Consider the following 26,727-nt stretch of genomic DNA (forward strand, 5'->3'; position numbering starts at 1 on the left):
CCAGTGGTGACCGCAGCAATTGGACCTGCTCCCTAGACCATCGGACAAATTAAACACACATGGCAAAAAGAACTAGGTAAGGTCACAATACTCATTTTTTGGTCAAGACTAATCAAGGTAGGTGGGTTTCTTAATTTTTATTTTAAAATTAGTTTCAGCACCTTCATATTTTGTCCCTCGTGTCCATGTCCTCACTCCCCAGGTGAATGCCCTTTTCTAATCACCTCAGTCCTCCTAAGGCCAGGCCACCAGCACTGCCAAAGCCCTGCTCCTGCTGAGGGACCTGGGCTCCAGTTCTTCCCCACAGCTGAGCCAGACTGGAGAGTGGAGTCTTCACCCTGGGAGGCACGTAAGGGAGCAGCAGAAAGCGCAAGATTCAGCAGGCCCACTAGGGGTAAAACTGCGGTGAGAACAACACATCACCCTTGTCCACAGCTCAGAGACAAAGCTCAGGGAAAGCACGAGGGACTAATGACCAATAATTGTTATTAACTGACAGCATGAGAGTATTTTCTAGGAAGCTTGGTTTTAAAGAAAAGTACTGGTCACAGCAGGGTTAGCAGAGAAAGCAATACTACTTCACTTTTTTATTTCAACCTTAATAACCTAAGGCGAAGAAAAAGAACACATAATTAGTTAGAGGCATGAATATGACAAATTTTTTATTTCAAAGTCTCAAATTTTGACCAGCATAGCACCACTGACACAGGTGCCCTGATAGAACTTTATGATTTGGTCACCAGAAATGATTATGCCAAGCTATAATTAAGGCCAACCAATCAAATCCAGGTACCCAATACCAGTTAAAATTCAGGTAGAAACTACCAATTTGTAGAAACCCTGGGACTGGTTTTCCAGGGAACCTCTGAATTATTTTGTAAGTGCTACAGCATGTACGAGGACACTGGCCCACAGGCTTGCTTCTCACACGTAGGAACTGATTGACTAAGAGGTAGATGAGAGATTCCAGATTCCACTTAGCAGTGGAGAGGCAGGGCTCCAGCCGCTGTGTCAGAGATAGGCCCCGAAGCAAGTCCACTTAAGCTGGAGCTCAGGTGAGGGGGCGGCTTCCTGGCACCTCCTCCTCAAGGTGGAAGGGGGAGGAAGGCTGCCACTGCTCTCCTGGTGCCACCGATTCCTCTTCCCAAGCCAGGCAGGGCCTCTCTCGTTCTCCACGCTGACCCCCCTGCCTCCCAGGGTTAATCTCATGAGTCACTGGTCCCCACAGAGGGGTGGATGTGGAGCCTCCTCCCATCAAGTCAGAACATGACTGCTAACAATTCGCCACACACAGCTGAACTTCACAGGTGAGCCCATAGCCTCCACCATCTCCCCCACATCTGCTGAAAGGAGAGGAATCAGAGGTTTCCCTTTTGGTTTTCCTCCCTGGGAATCAGTTCATAGGAGATGCTAAGCGATGAACATTGTAAGTTTATCCACAGACAGATGTGTAACTGCATACACTAGATTAAGAGGAGAAAACACTCGCTGATTACCTTTTTTTCTAAACAAAGGTAGGAACTGAAGGATTTCACTCAATTATGCACAGTGGCTTGTGTCTAAAAAAGCTGTATAAAAAATGAACTCATGTTCATGCATGAATTAAACTGACTTCATGAGCTCTATAGAGACACATTAACCTGTGCTGTTCCCCTGGAAGCTCATGAGCCAGGGCTTAGCCTAAGCAGTGGGGTCCAGGGAGGCCCAGGGCAGTCACCCACATGTCTCCTCAAACTGTCTCAGATGCTGCTTGGTGACTGCTATGCTCTGGGCTGCCCAACCCGCTTATATTTACCCATGAATACTGCTGCATTTGGATTTCAAACATTCAGTATTGGGTTGGGGCAACAACAAAAGTTCAGGGTCTGTACTTTAAAACGACAGTATAGACCAGTAATAAAACCCCATGATGGAGGGGGGTTGATTTCACTTTTGGTTAGTTTTTACCTGAAAACAGTAACCTAGGCCAGGGAAGGATGCCATATGTGGCATGAGTGTGAAGAAGTGAAGCAGACAACGGGTTTGTCATTGGGTGAGATGTGTCAGGCTGGACCAGCCCCCGAAATCTGCACGGAACAAAGGGTAAATGTGCCATAAAAGATCTCACTAAACAAGACTCCACACCATCAGAACAAAGACAAACACTAGCTCTTTTCTGACTTCCAAACATGGAACTGTAACATATGTAACACAGGTTGGTTAAAATACTGCTAAAACAGCACATACAGAAACAATACCTTACTTGTTGCTCCCCATAAGTACATACTCCTTTTACAACTTTGTTTTTAAAACCAGGAAAAATTGTTAAAACATCTATTTAACAGACAGTGATGTTTTCAAAAGTATATATACACCTAATAGTCCAGAGAATGCTTGCTCTGGACCCAGTGTCAGCACCATCGAAGTGCAGTGTCTGTGACTGCAAATCAGACAAAAATAAAAAATACAGTACTTTCTGAAGCCTAGGACTAGCTCATGATAAACTTTAAAGCATTTTTGGCAGACAGGCATGTCCTCAAGGGCCTTCCTTTTAGACAGGCACAAAGTTGCCACTGGTTACACATAAGTGCATCTTGCATCACTGTACAGGTATATAATCTCATCAGAAGGTATATAGGAAATTTAATTAAATGCTTCAGAGTTTTACAAAAATTGCTAAAAAAACTTTTTTGCACTTGAATTTTTAATTGTCAAATGTGCCACTTTTAATGACATCGATTCCAAACTACTTTCTGACTGCATTACTCAACCCTAAGGGTCTGCCTTGGTTTCGGGGATTGGATCCCTTCTCTGAAAGCGTACATTTCACTGAGAAATGTAGCAGCACAAGCACTACACCTATTAATTCTCCACTTATTAGTCATCAAAATTTGCATGAACCATTCGCAGCCTGAAGCCTCAAACCCAACGGCATTAACCACCAACCAAAAGAGAGTTTAGGTCCTGATACTGGCCTCAGCATTACCTCAAGTGGTCGGGTTAGAGCAAAGTGCTGGGAAGGTTGCTGCTCTGCCACCGCAGGCAGGTGGTCTTCGAGTGTTTGTACAGGTGGCTGGACTGACTGAACCTCTTGCCGCACTTCAGGCAGGCGTAGGGTTTTTCACCTGTGTGAACACGGATGTGCTTCTTGCAATCTGTCAAGGTCAGGAAAGTCTTGCAGCAGATTTTGCAGGCATACTTGCGAGCCCCCTCTACAACTAAGACGTTGTGCTCCGATAAGGCCTTCTTGCACTTTGACAGGACGTCAGCAGATGCCCTCGTCAACTGCGGGGGGCCGGGCTGCGAAGGGTGGCCATTTTCAAATGAGGATGTGGCTGCGTTCATCATTAGCTGGGAACTGGCAGAGTTCTCTGGGATCTGTGAGCTCCTGACGGACGTTACCACTGGCATTTTGGGAGCTATGCGGCGGTAGTATGGAAAGTTACTGGCTCCACCTCTAGGGGAGCCCATCATTACCCTGGAGAAGGAGGAATGCAACCCCAAACCAGACCTGGAAAAATCCATCCCAAACTGTTCTCCTCCTTGGTAGCCTGAGGTCTGCACACATGGCAGGCCCATCACTTCCTGCATAGGCCTGACGAAGTGGGCATCTGTGGGCTCGCTGAACGGGTTCTCCACGTGAGAGCCAGGGGCTGAGGAGGGCCCGCCTGCAGGCCCAGCCTCTGGACTCAACAAATAAGGGGCCTCCCCTTCCAGCCTGCAGTCACTAGTGGTGTTCGGGATATTATCGTCATTGTTCTGATTTGCACTAAAGTTACTTCCTCTGCTCTTGTTAAGAAAATTTGAAATGCTAAAAGTGGATTTATGTTCTAGGTTATTTGTGACTTCCAAAATATGGATGTCTCCTACCCGGTCAGTGCTAGACTGGGGATCTGAAAAACTCCGGTCGCTGCTCTCGGGGCTGAGGTCTATCTTCTCGGCACTGACCACCACTCCCTCCACCTCCACCGATTCGCTGCCTTCCGCTTGGGAGGTCACATCGCTCACTTCATCCTGAGGCTCAGGAGAGCTCAGGGGCTCAGATTTAACCACCACTCTCATGTGTTCCTTCTCACCAAGGCCAGCCTCAGGGTTTTCGCACTGAAAACCACCTTTCTCAGTTGTGGCTTCCTGCTCAAAACTAGCCTCGACCTGAGTGGCGCGGGAGGCCATGGAGAGCTGGGTCACGTTGCCGGCGCTGTTGTCAGACTGGCTGGGCACCTGGGCATCTTCTTGAGCACCAAAGGGCCGGTCAAACATGATGGCGCTGTCGTCCTGGGTGTTGGTCAGCCCATCAGCTTTAGGGTTATCCACGATCTTCAGAGAATCCGGTGAAAAGAACTCCTCCCGAGAATGAACCCCCGGCCCATTCTCTGGCGTAACGTCGGAGATGGCAGACTCATCCAGGGCGGGTCGGAGCCGCTGTCTGGCCCGCTCCTCTGCAGACTGCTTGCGCTTATGCAGGCGTCTCATGGGGAAGGGTGTCCGCTGGTCCAGGTTACTGCGCATCGAGGAGCTCATGGGGGCCGGCTGCTCCTCGCCACTCTGGCTGGAATTGAGGGCTGAGCTCACAATGCTCAGTCCCAGCTGCTGCAGCATGAAGGAGCGCTGCATGCGGGCACTCTGCTCCTGAACGCGCTCACTGGGGGGAGACATGGGCAGCGTCCTTGTCGTTAGATAATGTTTACATGCCTTAACAACAGAGTTCAAGTGCAGGTGAGAGGCTGCCAATAAGACATCCATAACATTGCTCTCCCCCAGCATGAGCGTGGAGGTATACATCATGTCTATCAGTGCGGCAAAGGCCTCCGCTGTCACTACCTCGCTATCCAGCTGGATCATGTTCATGGTCTGATCTCCCTCTGCCACAGAGAACAGGGCTCGGAAATGTGTACTGCATGCTGCTAGTACCGAGCGGTGGGCTTTGAAATGTCTGTTCCCCACTACAATGACACAATCACAGAGCTGGCCGTGAAGTCTCTGGTAGTTCAGCTGCTGGAAGATCTGTTCAAAGTGGCCAGGAAAATCCATGATCCTATAAAAAAAGAAAGAAAGCGTGAAGATGCAGAAGAGCTTAAGTCAAAGAGCACAGAGGGTGCGATGACAAGAAAGGCATGGGGACTTCCCTGGCGGTCCAGTGGTTAAGACTTCGCCTTCCAATGCAGGGGGTGCGGGTTCAATCCCTGGTCGGGGAGCTAAGATCCCACATGCCTCTCATCCAAAACACCAAAACATAAAACAGAAGCAATGTTGTAACAAATTCAATAAACACTAAAAAAATGGTCCACATCAAAAAAAAAAATCTTAAAAAAAAGAGAGAGGCATGAATGGCCAAGCTTGGACCTTTCAAAGCTCGTGATGTTTTTGATGGTGGGCACGCAGACTAAACACCTGTCCAATAAGGAGCAAATGCTGATTCGGCTAACAGCCCTTGAAGCCTGCACACACACACACATCAGCTACTGGCTGTTTACAGCCTCCCCTTCACCCTTACATGACCCACTTATAACACTTATTAGGGTCCATGTTAGAAAAGACCAGTGTGTGGGTGATGCAACATCTATACCTGAGAAGTCAGAGTTCTGCATTCCCTGAGGACAATAAATAAACTCCAAGAAATTATAAAGAGCCTTTTAGCAACCTTAAATAAATAAGGGCAAATCAGTATTAGTGGGGAAGATTTCCAGTTATAGATGGTAGTAGATTGCACTCATGCATTTACCCTCTCCACCCCTAAAGTTTTTTGCTTTTGTTGTTGTTGTTTTTTTTTTTTTTTTAAGGATTTTCTTATTTATTTATTTATTTATTTATTTATTTTTGGCTGTGTTGGGTCTTCGGTTCGTGCGAGGGCTTTCTCCAGTTGCGGCAAGCGGGGGCCACTCTTCATCGCGGTGCGGGGACCGCTCTTCATCGCGGTGCGCGGGCCTTTCTCTATCGCGGCCCCTCCCGTCGCGGGGCACAGGCTCCAGACGCGCAGGCTCAGCAATTGTGGCTCACGGGCCCAGCTGCTCCGTGGCATGTGGGATCTTCCCAGACCAGGGCTCGAACCCGTGTCCCCTGCATTAGCAGGCAGATTCTCAACCACTGCGCCACCAGGGAAGCCCCTTGTTGTTGTTTTAAAGGTAAAAACCCACAAGGGAAAAAAGAATGGGAAAGAAATATCAATAGCATTTGGGGAGCTGGTGAGCAGGTAAACGAATGCATGCTGACTTAGCATGCCCAGAAAGCTGAATCCTAAACTGGCAGTGGCTAAAACAACCTGACATATGTAAGCCCCCACCCACCCAGAGGCTCAGAACTGGCTGCCAAGGTGCCAGGGGAAGTGTAGTGAAGATGATGTCAAGACAAGGGGACTGGCTGGAAGTCTATTCGATAAAAAAAATAATCTAATGGAAGTTCCACACCTGTGGCACAGAAAAGGTAAAGCTATAGAGACAGAGAGTAGATTATCGGTTATCTGGGACTAGGGTTGGGCTCGGGGCAGGACTGCAAATGGGAAGAGGGACTTTTGGGGGCATGATGGAAAGGTTCTAAAATTGGGTTATGATGATTACACATCAAATTCTCTAAAAATATTTGAACTGCACACTTAAAACAAGGAATTTTATGGTATGTACGTAGACCTCAATAAAGCTCAATAAATTAAACTTCAAAAAAAAAATGGACAAAGAAAAACAAGAGATGAACAAGTTCCAAAACCATCTGCTCAGACTCCATTTTGACCTGTAGGGCTTCTATACAGCCAACCCAACCGACTGCTTAGAACATCACATGTTTCTTTGATGATACTAAGGAATTACTAGGTTTTTCTCCCCCTTAGGTGTGATAATGGCATTCTGATTTTTTTTTTTCAAAAGAGTAGTTTTTAAAGAGATAACATACTGAAATACTTACAGATGAAATGACATGATGTCTAGCATTTGCTTCAAAAGCTTATTTTTTGTACATTTGAAATTTTTTATAAATGTTAAAATTAAAAAAGGGAATAAAGAAGAGACCGCATGGACTATGGGTGGATCACTTTCCAAACCGAGTTTGGAATCATTACATATCTGTACATTTTCATCTCCTGGACTCATCAGAAACAAGAACTTGCTTGTCCTCTCCTAAGAAACTGCTACACTTCCTAGGAACTACATGACTGCTGATTCAAAGTCTAACTCCTTGACTAGTACTCATGACACACTCTCATTGTGTGGTTAGAAAACAGGGTCAGTAACCCCTGAAGTGGTGCTGCTCTGTGCCTTCTGCCCACAGACTCTAGAAGCTGAAGGAGCCACAAAGTTTAAAACTCTGTTTTATCCTCTCCAGCAAAGGAACCTCTGGTCCTCTGGGAGGGGGTGAGGCAGAATCTAATGGTTACACCCCAGGATACAAACACATGCAGACAGACAGTCATGCCTGGCACTAGAGATAAAATGATCAACAAGACAGATCCGATCTCTGCCCTCAGGGGCGACAGACTAATCAACCTTCAAATACAATAAAGTATTGCAAGTGCTATGGTAGGAAGTACAAGGTGCTACAGGAGACAAAGAAAGGGTGCCTGCCTCTGACAGGGGTTGGGGGAGGGGGTGTGGAAAGCCTCTTCGGGAAAGAAGCCCCGAAGTCCCCTGCTGGGCTTGGGTGGCTGAACCAGAGAAACTCTGTACTCAGGACAGGAGGCTGGGACGAGCTGCTACACCCACAACTGGAGCATGAAGTTAAAGTCCGAGCTAGAGGGTAAGACGTTCCACCCACCCCACCCACCAACAGAAGACTAGCAGCCCAGGGTTCATATACCCAGGGAATCCCTCCAACAGACCACTTGGGTCCCCATCAAACTTCCCTACAGTGAAGCCCACCAGTCCTCAAGGCCCATTCACTCAGCTTCCAATCAGTCAGGTAGAAGCACCACAAACTGGAGGGGAAAAATCCCTAACATTGAAACCGAGTGCGGCTCTATGGGGCTCCCAGGCACGGAGGCCTTTTTGTCCCCTGTTTCTTGTAGGCAAAACTCCAGCCTCCATGACCTTCCCTGAGTTCCAAAGGGCAGACTGAACAGTTGCTAATCAAGGGAGGAGCAGGCAAGAAACCACCTGAGGCAAGATTAAAGGGACCAGAGAAGCTCATCGAGATTAGGAGATGGACCATCTGAGACCCTGCACACATCCTAATCTTGTCAGCAACCCCATCCTTTGGAAACTCTGCAAAAGAAGAATGCAAGACTGTTACTGGCTTCGTCCTTATTGCATACCCCTGACCATGAGCCCCGACTATAAGACCTCTCCCTATTCCCCAGGGAGGGGAGCACAGTTCTTGAGGTGCTAGCCTACTGCATTCCCTCTTTGCCTGGCCAAGAATAAAGCCACTCTTTCTTTCTCCTCCATAACTGTCTCAGTATTTCTGTACAGCAACGGTGCACAGACAGCCAAGATTTTGGCAACAACATGAAAGAGCCCTAAACAAAAAGGCATCTGGAAGAAACAGAACTAAGGGCGAAAAACACCTATAATTAACATCCTCAGAGAGCTAAGATACGATATCCATGAAACAAGAAGAGAATGTTTTAAATTTTTTTTGAAAAGAAATATTCCAGAAACCAAAAAAATTATTGGAAGTTTAAAACTGCAAAAAAAATTTTAAGTTACTAGAAGGGGTGGAAGATAATATGGCTGAGGAAATATCACAGACAAGGCAAAGGAGAAATAAAAGTGAATGAACAAGAGAAAAAAAGAATTAACTAATTAATGAAGCCCAAAGTCTGAATACAAAAAGAGAAAAGACAGAAAATGGGGAGAATGATAAACAACAAAGAATAATTCCCAGAACTGAATAAGTTACTTATTCACACTAAAAAGGTCCACCAAGTGCTCAGCAATATGAACGAACAAATCCCCACACCTGGCTCATTACAGTGACATTTTAAAACACCTGGGATAAAGATCTGGAAAGTTTGAAGTGGGGGGAGTTAACAAAGAATCAGGAATAAAACTGGCATTAGACTTCTCAAAAGCGATACTGGAAGGTAAAAGGTTCCTTTAAAATTCTCCGAGAAAATTATTTCCAACTTAGACCATACCCAGCCAAACATCAATTATGAAGGGAGACTAAGGCATTTTCCAGACAAGCAAGAACCCAAAAGTCTATGTCCCACATATCCTTTCTCAGGAAGCTATTAAAGCTTGTGCTTCAGGAAGCTGGGAATAAACCAAGAAAAGGAAGATGAAGAATATAGGAATTGGAGACCCATCCTAGAAAACAGGCAAAGAGAATTTGAAAGATGATGCTGAAGCCCAAAATGAGAGCTAGGCAGCAGGACTGGGGAACAGACTGGAGCAGGAAGATGAGGGACTCCAAGGAGTTCCCCACGGGAAAAAAAGGAATGGAGAGATCACATGACATAGTTGAGAGCGCTAAGAAGTTAACAGTTCCATAAAAATGTGAAGATAGGTCATAAAAAAAGAAGAATTTTAAATGGGAGTTATTAACTCCAGGAAGAATACATGGTTGTTTAGTTGCCGTACCTATGTGTTTTGTTTACAGAGTCATAATAATGTGAACACAGAGCCAAATTTGAGATACTGGAAGGGTAAGGGAAGGCCAATACGTGTAGGGGGGGAGGGGGGAGGCAGAGAAGTGGTGTAAGAAAGTTAAATTCTCACCTTCCCTATTAGTCAAGAAATGCTGTCTGAAATACTCCCTCAAGAAATAGTAATATAAGAATGCTGTTTGGAAATACAGAATTCAGTAGCACACGAAACAACTAAAACAAGTGAAAGTGGTTGCCTCTAAGGAGGGGGAATTTGGAGGGGAAAAATGGGGGACAGAAGACTGCTAGTTTTTTAGCTCTAAACCTTATGGAACTATGTGGCTTCTAAAATATAAATACATACATATATTAACTTTTATAAAATGATTTTTTTTGGGGTTTTTTTTTTTGGCCACACCACATGGCTTGTGGGATCTTAGTTCCCTGACCAGGGATTCAACCTGCGCCCTCAGCAGTAAAAGCACAAAGTCCTAACCACTGGACCGCCAAGGAATTCCCAATATTAAATGAAATTTAAAAAAACATGGTAGATCCTTGACATTCTAAAGGCACACACCCTGAGATCTTTGCACATCTCCAAATTCACAAGTACCCTTATGGCACTTCACAAGGATTACTGCAAGCAGAAGGCCACATGGATGGCAAGCTGCGCACCAGGCTTGCCCACTTGCTTTCGTGGCCCAGCCCTACAGAGCAGGCCAAGTCATGACTGAGTGAAATGACAAGTGACCACAGAACACACACCTTCAAGATCCCTGGGAAATAACAAAAATGACAAACTCTAAATGCATAAAAACCAACGGTCTACAGTGCCAGCTCAGAGTATTAAGCACAGGCCTTTGCTGTACCTGGAAAGTTACAAATGGATGGTAAAATGCCTCAAAGCAGGGGCCACATGTTGGCCTATTCTTTTACCTCCTGTGTTTTTTCAGCCTTTGAAGAGTTTCCAACAACAAAATACATCACTAAAACACGTACTTTCCTGCTGCCCCCTTCTTGCTTTATCAAGATTCCCTGCCAGGAGTGAAGGGCCAACAATGGCGAGTAGCAGCACATGCGCCCCTGACCCCACCCAATCAATCAGGGACCACAGAGCTCAAGGCTTTGGGGAGATTAGACAAAATGCAATTATTGCTCACAAGTCTATAGCCCCTGACTTGGAAAGTAAACATGTATACTAGTAAGTGTCAAGTTCCAAGGAGGCTATTATTTTATAGCGGTAACAGGGAAGAAACATTCTGGTTCAAGAAACAAAAGAAATAAAACAAGGAGTTGTCTCAGGAAGCTGTACCAGCCTCAGAGTCACTCTGAGAACTAAGAGACCATGTCAACTGGAGCCTTGTTAGGTTAAAGCAAGCAGCACCAGGCACTGAGTTTATTGCTTTCTCTCCTACTGTGGAGAGTGGAACCAATGTTGTAGAACTGTTGCAGTGCTGACAGTAGTAGTAATAATAAAACAATAGTGACTACTGTTAGAGAGTCTTCTATGTGCTAGTCATTGTGTTAAGTACTTTTTATTTATATTATCTCTAATCTCCAAAACAACCTTGCCAGGTAGGGCTTACTATTCTGACTTAACAGATGAGGGGAACATAAAAGACTAACTTCCCAAATAAATGGTATTTTAATGGAGCATACCAATTTGAAAGGATAATGATATTCTGTCCAATGCCCTTCTTCTTCAACAAGCAGCAGAAATATGATCATCTGAGGAAAAACAACCTCCTTATTTTTTGTAATGTCAGTTATCTTGAGTATTAGAGAAACCACCACTCTTTTCCACAAAAGGTCATTCACTAAAATGTCAAACTCCTAATATTCAATCCCCCTTTCTATAGAAAGGGCATAAGTAGCAAGGAAATTGTGGTCTCAAAAGCACCATTTTGAGGAGATTCCCAGGGCCCAGAAACCTATGAGAAGAGACTACTGAGGTAGCTAAACATGACCCCAACAAAAACAGAGGTTTAAATAATGTTGCAAAATAGGTAAACAGTCCATATAACTTCCTGTCATCCTAGAGATTGTCAGCCCTACACTAGATGCCCTGACACAGTCCTTGAGATCAACTCAAGTTCTCCAGGCTCTTCTCAAAACACTTTAGGGATGCCTGAAATGTCCTGCTATGCCTTATTGTCAGGCCTTCATCAGGGCAGTACAAAGGCTAAGGATTCCTTTCTTCTTAAGGGGCTCTGGAAGTTGTGAAACTAAATGGTGACATTAGAGATGATCATCAAAACCTGGAGAAACAGGGCTTCCCTGGTGGCGCAGTGGTTGAGAATCTGCCTGCCAATGCAGGGGACACGGGTTCGAGCCCTAGTCTGGGAAGATCCCACATGCCGCGGAGCAACTAGGCCCGTGAGCCACAATTACTGAGCCTGCGCGTCTGGAGCCTGTGCTCCTCAACAAGAGAGGCCGCGATAGTGAGAGGCCCGCGCACCGCGATGAAGAGTGGCCCCCACTTGCCGCAACTAGAGAAAGCCCTCACACAGAAACGAAGACCCAACACAGCCATAAAATAAAAATAAATAAAAAAATTTTTTAAAAAGAGGATGCATTAAAAAAAAAAAAAACCTGGAGAAACACTTATTCTCTAAGTTAGTAACTGTGTTGAATTATCTGTTTAGACATAACTCCAAACTAATTTCTCCTTAACGGCAATATTCTTTCATCTCAGTATCATTTAATCAGTCAATTTATGATCATTTAGATTAGCAATAGAAATCAAATCCACTAATATAAAAGCTAATTTTAGCCACAAAACTGGCCAATTAGATTATTCAACTGTTCCTTCCAATATATCCAGAGTGTCAGAAAACACTTCAGGATAAGTCAGAGCCCTTAACTGGATACAATCAGTCCGCTCAACTGATTTAAGGAGAAAGGGATTTATGGTAAAAAGATGTTAGGAAGCTCGCAAAATCTCCAGGAGGGTGGGAGAGTGATACTGGAATGCCCCAGAGCACCCAACCACATCGTGGAAATCGTTACTGCCACTACTACCTCTACTTTCCATGGATCCTGCTCTGGATTAGCTGCCCAGAAGAGAGCTGCCATTGCACCTTCTAGACCAGCACAGTCCAATACAACTTCCTACAATGACAGAAATCAACAGCATAGTTGCTATGCTGTCCACTAGTCATATGTGTTTAATGAGCACTTGAAATGTGGCTAGTGTGACTGAGGAAATGAACTTTTAATTTTATTTAATTTTAATTAATTTAATGTCTACTGGATTGGACAGAGTAGTTCTAAATGCTCAGTATTGTTCCATATTGCTCACACCTGCATCCAGACCCCACTCAGGTACCTACAACCAAGGGAACCTAGTTCTCACATCTGCCCTGTAATGATGATTCTACCTTGGGAAATGGGACCCACAATTTGCAGGCTCTCCAAATGGAAAGGTGGGGGTGTTCAAAAGACTGGACAGCTGCCAGTGACAAACGGCCACTGTAACATTCCTCTGACAGTTAGAGCCCCTCCCCATGTATGTGATGTGCAGATGGCTTTGGAAATGCATAGCTTTTTTGGGCGAGAGGTGATCATCCCGAAAGTGAAAGAGAGAACCAAAATAACAGAAGGCCAAAGAGCTGGTATTGTAGCACACGTGCACTGGCAGTGCAGACATCTTCAACTAGCATTTATTGAGCCCTTCCATAGGCTGTGATGAGGAACTAGGGTAAATTTTTAAAAGCTCTAGGGAATTTAAAACAGAACATTTAAAAACACTTGTTTGTTAATTAATTTTTAAATAAAAATAAACAATTACAGGGACTTCCCTGGTGGCACAGTGGTTAAGAATCTGCCTGCCGGGCTTCCCTGGTGGCGCAGTGGTTGAGAATCTGCCTGCCGATGCAGGGGACACGGGTTCGAGCCCTGGTCTGGGAAGATCCCACATGCCGCGGAGCGACTAAGCCCGTGCGCCACAACCACTGAGCCTGCGCGTCTGGAGCCTGTGCTCCGCAACAAGAGAGGCCGCGACAGTGAGAGGCCCGCGCACCGCGATGAAGAGTGGCCCCCGCTCGCCGCAACTAGAGAAAGCCCTCGCACAGAAACGAAGACCCAACACAGCCAAAAAATAAATATAAATAAATAAATTAATTAAAAAAAAAAAAAAAAAAAAAACACTTGTTAGTGTTGGTTTAAAAAAAAAAAAAAAAAAAAAAAAAAAAGAATCTGCCTGCCAATGCAGGTGACATGGGTTCAAGCCCTGGTCCGGGAAGATCCCACATGCCATGGAGCAACTAAGCCCGTGCACCACAACTGCTGAGCCCGCGTGCCTAGAGCTCGTGCTCTGCAACAAGAGAAGCCACCGCAATGAGAAGCCCACGCACCACAACAAGAGTAACCCCCACTCACCGCAACTAGAGAAAGCCCGTGCACAGCAATAAACACCCAATGCAGCTAAAAATAAATAATAATCAATTAATTTAAAAAAAGACCCAACGCAGCCAAAAATAAATTTTTAAAAAATAAAATAAAAATAAACAATTACATGTTAACTTTTATGAAAAATAACTATACTCCCCCGCAAAAAAAAATAATGAGAAGAGTGGCACTGTTTTACATTTTTGCATTAACAGAAGATAGCTGGATTCTCATATTTGCTTCTGCATCCAGGATTTTGCAATATCATACACGAGTGTACACTCATGAAAGAATGAGAGTGAAAAAAGCAAATAAGTCTTTATATCAATATGAAAATAGCTTTGACCTCATAGACTCCTTGAAAAACTCTCAGAGGTCCCTATGGGTCCTTGGACTATACTTTGAGAATAGCTGATTTAATGAAAATTCTAACTATACTGGGGGATGGAGGAATGGGGAGTGTGCATTGAAATGCACAGAGCAAAACCAGTAGAATCATAAGGAGAAATTAACAAACTCATAAAAAACAAAATTCTTATCTCTAACCAAGGGGAAGTCAATAGATAATGCCTAAACTGAAAAATTAAGAAGCTCCAAGCATGGCTTTTCACATATGTATATAAATATCAAAAGAATTAGCTAAGAGTTGAAAGTGGGAGTCTTGGGGAAGAGAAATGGGGAGGAGGGAGGCCAGGGCCTGGTATTTATCTTAAAAATCTTGTGGAACTATTTGATTCCTTAAGTGATGTGTACTTAGCAAACTACATATATATCTTTGGTAAAATTTCTTTTTAAAAATCTAAAAAGAGAGCCTGAAGAGACCATAACTGGCCCCCACCGCCACGCACACAATTAGAAAGAGCTGCCAAAGAATTACTTCTCCCCTGAAGAGGCATCAGCACCAAGTAGTTTTACAGGAAATATCTATTGAATGCTATGGAAAAGATAATTCCTATATTATTTAAACCATTTTAGGATAGAAAGCTTCCTATGATGCAATTTTAAATATTGATAAATAGCTATTATATCACATGCCAGGCAATGCAATTAAATACTGTAAATATTGGGACTTCTCTGGTGGTCCAGTGGTTAAGACTCGGTGCTCCCAATGCAGGGGGCATGGGTTTGATCCCTGGTCGGGGAACTAGGATCCCGCATGCCACATGGCGCGGCAGGGAAAATAAATAAATAAATAAATAAATAAATAAATAAATATTGACCAATCTTTCTGAATGGACTGGTGAGGATAGGTTATATATAGTGAAGGGCAACCTACTGCTGTGAGTGTACTGACTGACTTTTAAGAGAAGCTATTTAACATCCAGTAACAAGGGACTTCCCTGGTGGTCCAGTGGTAAAGAATCCACCTTACAATGCAGCAGATGAGGGTTCGATCCCTGGTCAGGGAACTAAGATCCCACATGCCGTGGGGCAACTAAACCCTTGCGCCACAACTACTGAGCCCGTGCGCCTCAACAAGAGAGCCTGTGTGCCACAAACTACAGAGCCCACGCGCCCTGGAGCCTGTGCACCACAACTAGAGAGACAAAACCTGCACGCCACAACTAGAGGGAAGCCCACGTGCCGCAACAAAAGATCCTGCATGCTGCAACTAAGACCCGACACAGCCAAAAAAAAAAAAAAAAATCCAGTAACACGTGCATAACTCAATTAAGGTAAAAATGGAGCCATGAGTTAAATGAAACGAGAAATGCAGCTGACTCACTAATGTGATTGTTAATATATGTTCTGGCCATCGCAAAGTGCCACAAGTCAGTATTCCAAGAATGAACTGGAAACAGTAGGGCATTACTGTGATGCCCCAAAGTGATTGATTCCAAAGACTATGAATATGAAAAAGGCTTAGTGTCATACTGTCTTAGGTAGGGTTTCCCACAAGCAGACCCTAAGAGAAGGATTCAAGTACATCTGACTTATCAAGGAAGTGCTCCCAGGAGAAACTGGGAATGGGAAGCTGTAGAGAGAAGCAGCAGTGGCCAAGCAAGGGAGCCATCTGGGGCAAAATCCCAGCTTTAGCCTGGTCCAGCAGGGGAACTCTGGAGTATAAGTAACTTGAGTTTCAGCCGTCTCAAGGCAAGGGAACTGGTCTTTCACAGCCCTTGCGTTAGTCAGTTAACAACTAAAACCTCTCCAGGGAGATGGAGAACTCAAGCTCTCTGGGTCTATGCACAAAGTGAAGCCAGTCACTCAAAGACAGTCCTCAAAAGAGTCACAGACACAAGCCATTAGAAGCAAAGATTCACTCAAAGCTGCATAACTGGTGCACAGAAGCGGTAAAAAGGATCAAGGGGATCTGGTCAGGGCACAGACAGTATCTGCTATGTATACTTGGTGATACTAAAGAATAAAGTGCTATGTAACCATATGGATAAACAGATGACACTGTCTGTTAGTAAAGGATATTTTTGTAAATATACTTAATATGTTTTATCCCCAATCCCCCACTGCTGTCCCCAAACTATTATTAGGTCAATGAGAAATCCCAATTCCTTTCTTTGATTCTAAGAGGCCACTTAGCATTAAGAGGCCCCATTGTAGTAAAAGTTAGTAATCACTGTTTTAACAAGTCATTAACAAAATAATTTACCATAACATACTTTCTCAATTGAGCTTTCTGGGATAACTAAAGAAATTTAATTAATTTGGGTATTAAAATACAGCTAACTGTAGTTATGATGGTCTGTCAGTTAAGGCCTTGTACACAACCAACAGCACTCAACTCTGCTTTACTTGAATGAAAGCCATCTGAGAGCTCAAAGACTTGGGAGGCTGAAGAACCAGACAGCAGGAGCTTGGAAGGGCTAGGAAGCAAAATCCACAATCACATTGGTACAGTAGGAAGAGTCTCCTTGGGCTACTGCCCCTGAAATAAATGGTTCCCTCAGTTATGGACATCACATGCTCAAGATTCAAAGTTCCAGGGAGAGCTTCTAATATAGCTGAACTTAGGGACCCACCCACCCTACCTGTGATTGTGCTGGGGAAGAAAGAGGAAGGATCTATTTTTCCTTCTGTGGTGGAAGCCTGGTTGCTGATTTATCCACCTAACAAGATTATACATGAAGGGGATGGAGATAATTCACAACTAAGAAATCAGAGTGCTATTAGGAAGGGAGAAAGAATGCTGGAGAGCTTTTTGGTGATACTATGTGATAGATTAGGCAACAAAGAAACTGGTCAATATAAGGACAACTCAAGAACTGGCACAGCCTAATTTATATTTCATGTTCTTTATAAAAACTGGTCACTTGAAATAAGGCAATGTGTATAGCAGATTGCATTTTCCAAGTTGCTAGCCACATGAAGATCTCCCATACTGCATGTTTTCTTACAATCTGACATCGACACTCCTCTCATGAAGAGGTGGGGGTCTATGTCCACTCCCCTTGAAGCCAGGCAAGTCTATGACTATGGCAAAAGTTACACTATGTGACTACTTGTGAGCTAGGTCATAAAAGGTGACACCGCTTTCACCTGGTCTTTTTGGCTTCCTCTTAGAACCCAAAAACCATTCTGTGAGGAAGCCCAGCTGAAATCTAGTTGACAGTCAACACGTGCCTCCTTGACATGACTTCAAGTTAACTTCAGCCCCACTCACAATCTGACTACATAACAGACCCTAAGAGAGAATCAGCTAGCTGAGCCCAGTCAACTCCTAGAACTCTTAGAGATAATAATAAAATGCTTTTTGTTGTTTTAAGCCATTAAGCTTTCAAGTGATTTGTTACATAGCAATAAATAACTGAAACAATGTAAAACTTGTTAACATTGCCCCACAAATCAATATTCAAATACTATATCCAAGGGACACCTTTTTTTTTTTCTTTTGGTCTGTCTACTAATGTCTTTGGGGTAAATCACTTTCTACCCATTCTTAGTCCAGCTGGAACAGTTGAGACTGCCCCCAAACCTCTGAGTTCCAGATGATCTTCGGTTCCTCCTGCTGATCTAGAGAGGCCTGGCTAATTTCTTAACCACTTCCCTTGATTACAGTGATTGTTTCAGAGATGGATATGTGACCCAAGCCATGGCAATTAGAGTCTGCCCTGGGGACTTTTGCTGATACCATCAAGAAAGAATCTCCTGGGTGCTCGCTTCTGCACCACACGTGCTAACATTTGAACCATAAAGAGAAGATTAGCATGGCCCCTGTGCAAGGATGACAAGCAAATTCATGAAATGTTCCGTATTTTTCACTCACTGGGATCCTTATCAATGCCAGTGTTACAGGAGAGAAATGATGGATTGACTGTTTCAAAAGAGAGAGAGAGAGAATAGAATAGAATAGATATTCTCTTCACCCAGATTGCAAGCTGTGAGAGAGATGTAAGTCTAACACTGATGGTGGCAATTTTTGCCTATCTGAGAATGAAGCCAACAAAGAAGGAAGCAATACCAAAGACAATGTCCTGATGACATCAAGACCCTGGGATCCAGCCATGACTGTAGTTAGCATGACCCTAGGACTTTCTATTTCATGAGCCAACGAATTCCCCTTTTACTTTAACCTGGTTCATGCTGGATCTCTGTCACACAGTGAAGTTCAGATCGCAATCTTAAAAAAATCTAAACAACATGGCTATCTTGAAACGGTTTAGGATCTAGAAAGGGTATTTTTAAAATTCAGTTAGTTTGAGAGGTATGAAATGTGTCACTCTCCACTGTGATGGAAGGGAATCATGAATCAAGATCATGGTTATTCAAAACTCACAAGCATCTCTAGCAAACTCAGAGATCCAGTCTAAAAGCTATAAAAGAGCTCATGCTGAGAAGATAAGTGTTTTACCAAAAGCTGCCTGTCTGAAGCCTTCAAACCAAGGAAAAAAGCTTCAGGTCTCTTTTTTTTTTTTTTTAATTTTTTAAAAAACTTATTTATTTATTTTTGGCTGCATTGGGTCTTCGTTGCTGCACGCGGGCTTTCTCTAGTTGCAGCGGGTGGGGGCTACGCTTCGTTGCGGGGCGCGGGCTTCTCATTGCGGTGGCTTCTCTTGTTGCAGAGCATGGGCTCTAGGCACACGGGCTTCAGCAGTTGTGGCTCACGGGCTCTAGAGCGCAGGCTCAGTAGTTGTGGCACACGGGCTTAGTTGCTCCGCGGCATGTGGGATCTTCCCGGACCAGGGCTCGAACCCGTGTCCCTTGCATTGGCAGGCAGATTCTTAACTACTGTGCCACCAGGGAAGTCCCAGGTCTCTTTAAAAGATTTCAAAATGTGACTATGAGTCTATATGGCAGGAGGATATACAGCAAGTAATCTATCAATTTGTAACTTTGACCCAAAGCAAGTGTACACTACAATATTTGTTATGCAGGAACAGAGTTTTAGAAATTTCCAAACTAAATATAATTAAGAAAATACACTTATACCACTGCTTATTACATTAACATGAATAATCAAGAGTTGACTGTTTCCTCAATAGATTTACTTTCCTAATAGTGTTTTACTTAGACTAATAAAAAAGTTCATTTGTGTTCTAGGGGAACAAGCCAGTTAATAGCACATTTTAAACTGTTTGACTTATATACTGACCTACCCACATGCTTTACAATAATATACTTAGTTCATAAAGAAATGTACACCCATACTCAAACATCATCTACAACATATCAAGTGATTTGCTGCTGGTCTGCCAGGCAGGACCTGCAAGGCTACACCTGCAAGAAGCATCTTAACGTTCTAAGAACTCTTAACGTTCAATATACCTAATCTAGATAAAACCCTAGCAGAAAAATAACTAAACAGAACTTTTCCTCCACTTGTAGAGATGACATAACTGAAAATAAATGTAAGAGAACAAAACTAGGCAAGGTCCCAGTCAAGCAGGCTAGGATTTTTGATGGGGTTCCAAGTCCTGGAGTCCTAGAACATTCATCCATATTCTGGTCTGACCAACTAAGTGGGACTAGGTAGGCACACAGGCGCCCAAGGTTAACCCCAGCTACCACGTCTGTCAGCATGACTAATTTTTATAGTCTCTCTGGTTCTGCTGTGTCAGGGCAGCTCAGAAATTGGACAGATTAAGTGTATTAAAAAGGAAATCAGGACTTCCCTGGTGGTCCAGCGGTAAAGAATCTGCCTTACAATGCAGGGGACGTGGGTTTGATCCCTGGTCAGGGAACTAAGATTCCACATGCTGCGGGGCAACTAAGCCCACGAGCCACAACTACTGAGCTCGAGCACCTCAACTAGAGAGCCCACGGTGCCCTGGAGCCTGCACGCCACAACTAGAGAAAGAAAACCCGCACGCCACAACTAGAGAGAAGCCCACGTGCTGCAACGAAAGATCCTGCATGCCGCAACTAAGACCCAACACAGCCAAAAATAAATAAAATAAATAAATAATAAATCTTAAAAAAAAAAAAAAAAGGAAATCCATCAATGACTAAAAGCGAGCATGACTGGGGATGTCAAGCTAATGCCAGAAGCCCTTACCATCTCACCCTACCCTCCAGCTCTCCCACTTTACCAGCTTGTTTTCCAGTTCAAAATTCCTAGGGCTGGACTTCCCTGGTGGTGCAGTGGTTAAGAATCCGCCTGCCAATGCAGGGGACACGGGTTTGAGCCCTGGTCCAGGAAGATCCCACATGCTGTGGAGCAACTAAGCCTGTGCGCCACAGCTACTGAGCCTGTGCTCTAGAGCCCACGAGCCACAACTACTGAGCCTGCATGACACAACTACTGAAGCCTGCGCACCTAGAGCCCATGCTCCATAACAAGAGAAGCCACAGCAATGAGAAGCCCACTCGCCGCAACTAGAGAAAGCCCGTGCACAGCAACAAAGACCCAACACAGCCAAAAATAAATAAATACATAAATTTCTTTTAAAAAATTCCTAGGGATTAGCTGACCTAAAACTTCATAATTCAGTTTGAATAAGAAAAGTTATTAGTGCCCTACTTATATTCTAGTGCAAAGTCCAAATGCTTCTACTAAAACTTCCTGTTGACTCCAGGGACTATATTTTCCCTCTCTCTTCCAAAGTGCCTGATATACAACTCAGTAAATTATCTTGAATGAATTTTGTATTTAGTTGAAATGTAACACCATATTCCCCAACAGTCATTTTTCTGAGAGTCACAACTATCCCTACAATCAGCCAAAAGCCAGAAAGAAAAAGTCTCAGAATATCCAAAATAAAGGTCCAAGCCTATGTATGAAAGATTTCCTCATAGGAAAGTACCTCAAGCCCTCACATAGTCTTTTTCTTAATAATTATTTTTTTAATTAATTAATTAATTAAGCTGCAAAAAGAGACAGCTGACCCACTAAGGGAGAAAAGGGGCCCAGCAGCACGTACTGGGGCTATTAGCCCTAAATTTTCACATATATAGAAAGTGCATGTATGTGGAATCTCTTTCTTTTTTTGTTTTGTTTCAGTTTCGGGGGGTTGTTGTTTTTTGTTTGTTTTTGGCCGCACTGCGTGGCTTGCAGGATCTTAGTTTCCCAACCAGGGACTGAACCTGGGCCCTCGGCAGTGAAAGCATGGCGTCCTAAACACTGGATCGCCAGGGAATTCCCTGCAATCTCATTCTTTAAAAATATAGGATAAATGGGACTTTAGCGTAAAGGCAGCCTTCGATTTATACATATACTGTGCTACTCAAGTTTGCAAAATAAATCACTTAGCATTTTCTCAGCAATATTACCTTACAAGACCACTCACAAAGTATGCCTTTAACCTGTTACTATGTTAGCAAACAGGTCAAAGCACCTGTGCAGTGTAAGTAACACTGCACCACACCTACCACTATACTTCAATTAGTTGGATGAAAGGGTTGAATGCCTACTAAGAGCGAGGTCCTGTAGGTATTTTACATGTATTCTCTCTTATGGATGATGATCAAGCAGTGACTGTCTTCCCCATGCCTAGGGCCAACATCACCCAACTAGTACAGCAAGTGAAGGATTAGAGATATGATCCTAGGTCCATCCACAAAACTTCACTTTGCAGTAATGGGAGTAGCCCCCAGGAAGACATGGGCCCGGTGGCTGATGACAGGATATTCAGAGGAGAGACAGTAAGCAATTACTAGTGTGAGCAAAGGCTAGAAATAAGGATTAGGCAATTGGAGGGAGTAAGGGGATGAAGCTGAAAAGCAGGGTCAGGGTCAAGGATTGGAACTGAGTGAAAAGACAGGTGTGTAAAATAACAGCTAAGGGAGTGAAAATTAGAGCAAGGATTCTGAAAGAGCTGGCAGGAGGGGCTTTTTGTCTCTTTTCTTCCTCAAATCCTCCCTTATTACCAATGCCACACACCACCACCACCACAGACCACACTGCCAAGCCTTCACCAGTGCTAACACACCCCAGTTTAGAAGGTCAGCAGAATGCAAGATAAGCTTTGCCTTCTCCTCCCACTACTCCTTACCACTGGCTCCTCCCAACCCTGCCTTCCATGAAGCTGGTGGCAAACAAGAATCAGGGAGCAGAGCCTTGGGGAGAAGAGGGGCTGGGTGAGAGAATGCATTCCTGGTGGCAGGATCACCTGTAATAAGGGGAAGATCTTGGTCTGCCCAAACCTGTCAGGGAGGTGGTCAGCCAAGGTGGTGGGCCACCAGCAGAATGCTGATAGTGGGCATGCCCAAGACAGTCAGTTACATGAGAGTCTGACAGCACTGCACTTCAACTTCAAAATAATTTATGACAAACTTCACTGCTTTATCCTATTTAAAACTTTACACTTGCACTGTAACTGTTCTAGAAATTTCCCTGTCTCAGGTACATTTTCCTAAAACTTAAAATGACTAGCCAGCCAGCTGATTGTCCAGATAAAAGAACATCTGTAGCCACTTAACGCTCTAAAGAGCATACAAACTTCACAAAGGTACCCAAAAATCTATAGAAACCATCCATCAATGGCTTCTTTTAGCTGTTTATATATTTGAGACTATAATTTAACATCTGTTTTAAAAGTCTAAATATATTTTCCCTCTATTATTTAGAAAATATTGCCTGACACCCATCCCAGTTGCCTCCACCACACACAACCTTTTCAGCAATTTTAAAAAATAGCTTTTATTGCCTTGCACCCCTGACAGATCAAGATACATATTTCTTAAGGAAAAAAACTAAACTTTTATCAAGAAGAAAGCCATGCTGAAGCATTGGAGACACAATTATTAATGGTGCCTTTCCAGGAGAGAAGATGAAAAATGGATTTAATTCATTTCTTATACCTAGTTTACTTTCAAAGTAGTATATTCCTTCACTTCTGAATCATTTATCAAATCAATAGTGTTCAGCAAGTGACTGATACTTCACCCGCTGAGTTGCTTTTGACATTCTACTCAAAATAAAATACAGTGTATGTTACTACATGTGTTTAGATTTTTGTACCATCTGTACATTCCTCTCAAAACTGAACCCCAAAACAGTGGGTTTTCTTCTCCCTGTCCTCCTTCCTCAAATCCTCTCTGTAGACTAAAACAGAAGGACTTGTATTTCAAAGACCTTCAAAATTGAAGGTCTTATATTTTTAGAGGAAGGCAGCTGAGTAGATTTAAATTATAACTAATTTAGATGTACTGAAAAATCAGTTACACCAAGTTAACAACATCATGTACAGAAGAAAGGGGGGAACAATTCACCCTAATCATTTTAAACTTAAGAAGCTGGAAATAAAGCATTTGTAAACTGTTATCAAGTATACAAAGTAACAAAACACCAAGTACAGTTTCCAAAAAGCAGACCCAGCACTCAATCATCCTTTAAAATTTGTCAAAGAATCAAAACAGTTCGTTAATTCCCCTCTGAATAAGGAAAAAATATTACTTCCAATAGGATTCCTTTCAATAGCAAACTTTCTTAAGGGTGCAGATTTGGAAAATTAATTGCTTACAATTAACAACGAATTAGTTGGATACAAAAGTCTTTTAATTGTACCAAGTTTCATTAAATCTAAGATGCCAGTGATTATCAAGTGCAATACTATCTCATGTAACATTGGGGGGGAAAAACAATGCCAATTAAGCTATGGTATAGAGCTTACTTATGGCATCCTGTCCTCAAGATTAAAATGTGAACAAAATGTGGTTTAGAATCAAGGAAATACTGGAACCTTAAACTTATCATTCAAGTATGTTAGAATATCACAAGGAAAATTATCTACAGATAAAATAATCTTAGATACTAAGACAGTAATCTATCTATATTACAATAAAATGTCAGTACTCCAACACAGTTCCTAATCTGAGCTGTCAGAAAGATAAATCAAAGCTTTTAGTAAATAGATGTATAATTAATCAAATGAAAGTCACCTCCCAAATTTGGAATCTGGAGATTAAAAGCCACTATTCAGTAATGAAAATGATGAAAACAACTGTAAGAACAATAGTTCACTCAGAAACAGCTGGTCTTTTAGCATGAGTTCACTTCATACTTAAACAAAAGGTGCCGTGTAGTGTTACATTCCATCCCACCTGCTACACTAACAAAATGTGGCTCTACCAGACAACATCCATATTTGAGAAATGTTAAGTACAGTAAAAGAGAACTCATATGCTTAAAACTGACAAACAGGAAAAGTATTTGTTTACAACAAATTTATATTAAAAAAATAAAAGTTGAAGACTAACATGGAATCAATACCTTGGGTTTTTCTTTTTCCTTTCCAAGGAGAAACTGAGGCAGATTCAAGATTCTGTGTCAGCACTACAGCAAACTTTGTCATTTCTCACTGTACACAAGCTATTTTTAAGTCTTACCCATGCTAAAGAACTCCAATTCAACATAATTCATGCTAAATACTTTAAATACTAAATATTTACATGCATTTTGTATCCAAGTGATTTTTTTTAATAACTTCAACTACTTGTGATAGTCTTACGACAAAGTCTCTTTTGAGAGCACTGACCCCTAAGCTTAGGAAAACACCCCACTCTAAGGTGCTTTTCTTCCAAATCTTACCTCTTTCAGAATTTTGCTAGACACCTCAAATAGGCAGAATACAGCTTGCCAGTATCCCCAGCTAACTATACCATGTTTTGACACAACTTTTAGGAGAGAAAAAGCAAATCAAGAAAACATGCTTACTTCAGGACTCTTTAAAAAGTCCTGGTTCATTTACTTAGCAAAACGCAAGAGCCCGGAACAGGTCCTCAACCAGTTAGTCTTACCTGGCAGGTCACCAAGCCGACAGTGATGGTGAGGCCAGTCTTCCCAAGTTTCCTGGGATTTCCAGAGGGGACTAAAGTAATAGTAGGAGGCTTTCCCTTGGTTTAGGGGCTTTTCTCTGAAATTCTCTCTCTCCTCTCCCCACCTGGTCTTTTTCCCCCGCCGCTAATCTTTTAGCTTATCAACCTCACCACCAAAATCACGACACTGAATGCACTTTCTCCAGAAAGGTGAGGCACCCAGCCCACCTTTTTAAAATTATCTAAGGCACAACAGCCCCTACAAGGATAACAAATCATCAGTGATGTCTAAGGCACAGCATTCTCTTCAACCTCTAAAGAAAGATCCTAATGTATGTAATATCTTCTACCTACTACAACTGAAAAGTATATGAACATATTTCGGAAATATTTCTGCTTCAGTTCTCGAAGGTGAAGGGTTTCTTACTTCCATTCATTAAAATTAACCAGAACCCAACCATACTACTTAGTACTCAAGATTTCACTGCGCCTTTACCTAAAATTTTTCCTCCAAACTAAATATTTAGGATTTGTGTCCTATTCAGAAATTAGCTTCCACAGTACCCTCCACGATGCCAGAATGCACACTGGCTTAACAAACGACCTTTTCTGGAAGAGAAGAAAAACTAACATTCGACCCCGCTTAACTCACTGCCTAAGGTTAGTATTTAAGTATAAATCTGCATGTCCTCCAAACAAGGGGAGGAGGGCGGAAGGCTGTTCTTACCACTGCATCCCCCACAGCTCCTAGCAAGAAACCTGGAAGCAGAGGCCATTCAATAATAGCCTATAAACAGTTTAGTGCTCTGATAAGTTGGGGCATTCCAAAACACTGGCTCCACCCCTCCAAGGGTCAGCCTCCGGTTCCCGATTCCAGACCGCCTCGGCCTTGCTCTGGTGTAAATGAAACCTCGTCGCTCAAAGAGACCCAGGATGGGGGCGAGAGAGCCACCCGACCCCATCACGCAGATCCTCTATTCACCCCGCCAGGCTGTTGGTCCCAAGCCTTCCCCACCCGATCCCAGTAACCAACGTCGCCGGCCCGCAGATCCGAGGGGGCAAGAGCCCCAGCCCCACCGGCCGGACAGACAGCCTGGCGTCGGGACACGGGGGACGCCTGCGCAGAAGAACACGCCTTCCACCCGCCTGGCCCCTCCGTTCCGAGGGTAACAATACCACCTCAGAAAGACGGACAAGGTAGGCGGGGGTGGGGGGATGGAGGGGAACCGGTATGCGTCTGCGCGCTCCCCGCCGCCTGGACGAGACCCTGCTCGCGCCGCCCACCCAGCTCCCCCAGAGCTCAACCGTCTCCACGTGAGCGCGCCCGCGCGCGCCACCACGGCTCGCGCTGACAGGGTTGCCTCACCTGAGCCGGACTCCGCCCCCCTTCTCGCTGGAGGAGGCGGTGATCCTTCTCCGATCGGACCCGACAGTGTCGGAGGAGGCGGGAACGTCCAGGCTGGCGCCCCAGTGATGGGATTTCCTCCCCCTTCCGCCCACCCCGCCTTTCGTCCCCCGACTGCTTCACCCAGTTCGCCGCCGCACTCTGAGAATACCGCGGCAGCTGCCCACAGTAAACGGAAGTGACGCAACACGAGATCACCTACTCCACGCCTTTCCTCCTCCCCTCCGGCCGCGCTACAGCCAATCAGAAGCGGAGGGGGCGGGGCCAGGGTAGATGCGCCGCCAGCTGGCGC

At 43.9% G+C, this 26,727-nt stretch overlaps 1 protein-coding gene and 1 non-coding gene across 4 annotated transcripts; one reads left to right on the forward strand and one right to left on the reverse strand.

The window, feature by feature from the left end:
- Window positions 1–377: 377 nt before the first annotated feature.
- Window positions 378–26,593, reverse strand: ZBTB5 (zinc finger and BTB domain containing 5). Of its 3 annotated transcripts, none has more exons than XR_009008612.1 (3): window positions 26,397–26,593; window positions 1,948–5,014; window positions 378–1,463 (listed from the first exon to the last, which is right to left on the reverse strand). XR_009008612.1 is itself a non-coding variant. In XM_057548457.1 (3 exons), the coding sequence occupies exon 2, from the start codon at window positions 5,008–5,010 to the stop codon at window positions 2,980–2,982; it is 2,031 nt and encodes a 676-aa protein (XP_057404440.1). In that variant the 5' UTR covers window positions 5,011–5,014; window positions 26,397–26,593; the 3' UTR covers window positions 379–2,066; window positions 2,966–2,979. The 3 variants fall into 3 exon arrangements, 2 of the variants coding, with proteins under 2 accessions (XP_057404440.1, XP_007197078.1); XM_057548457.1 differs by having other exon boundaries at window positions 379–2,066; window positions 2,966–5,014; XM_007197016.3 differs by having other exon boundaries at window positions 379–5,014.
- Window positions 17,988–18,094, forward strand: LOC114235867 (U6 spliceosomal RNA). Its single transcript, XR_003621945.2, has one exon. It is a non-coding gene; the product is annotated as a U6 spliceosomal RNA (small nuclear RNA).
- Window positions 26,594–26,727: the final 134 nt, after the last annotated feature.

Source organism: Balaenoptera acutorostrata, chromosome 6 (genome assembly GCF_949987535.1).
Source record: "Balaenoptera acutorostrata chromosome 6, mBalAcu1.1, whole genome shotgun sequence".
NCBI classification, from domain to species: Eukaryota; Metazoa; Chordata; class Mammalia; order Artiodactyla; family Balaenopteridae; genus Balaenoptera; species Balaenoptera acutorostrata.

Excerpts from the sequence above, each read along its gene's own strand:
- ZBTB5 (XM_057548457.1), bottom strand. The coding sequence starts at position 5,010 with ATGGATTTTCCTGGCCACTTTGAACAGATCTTCCAGCAGCTGAACTAC.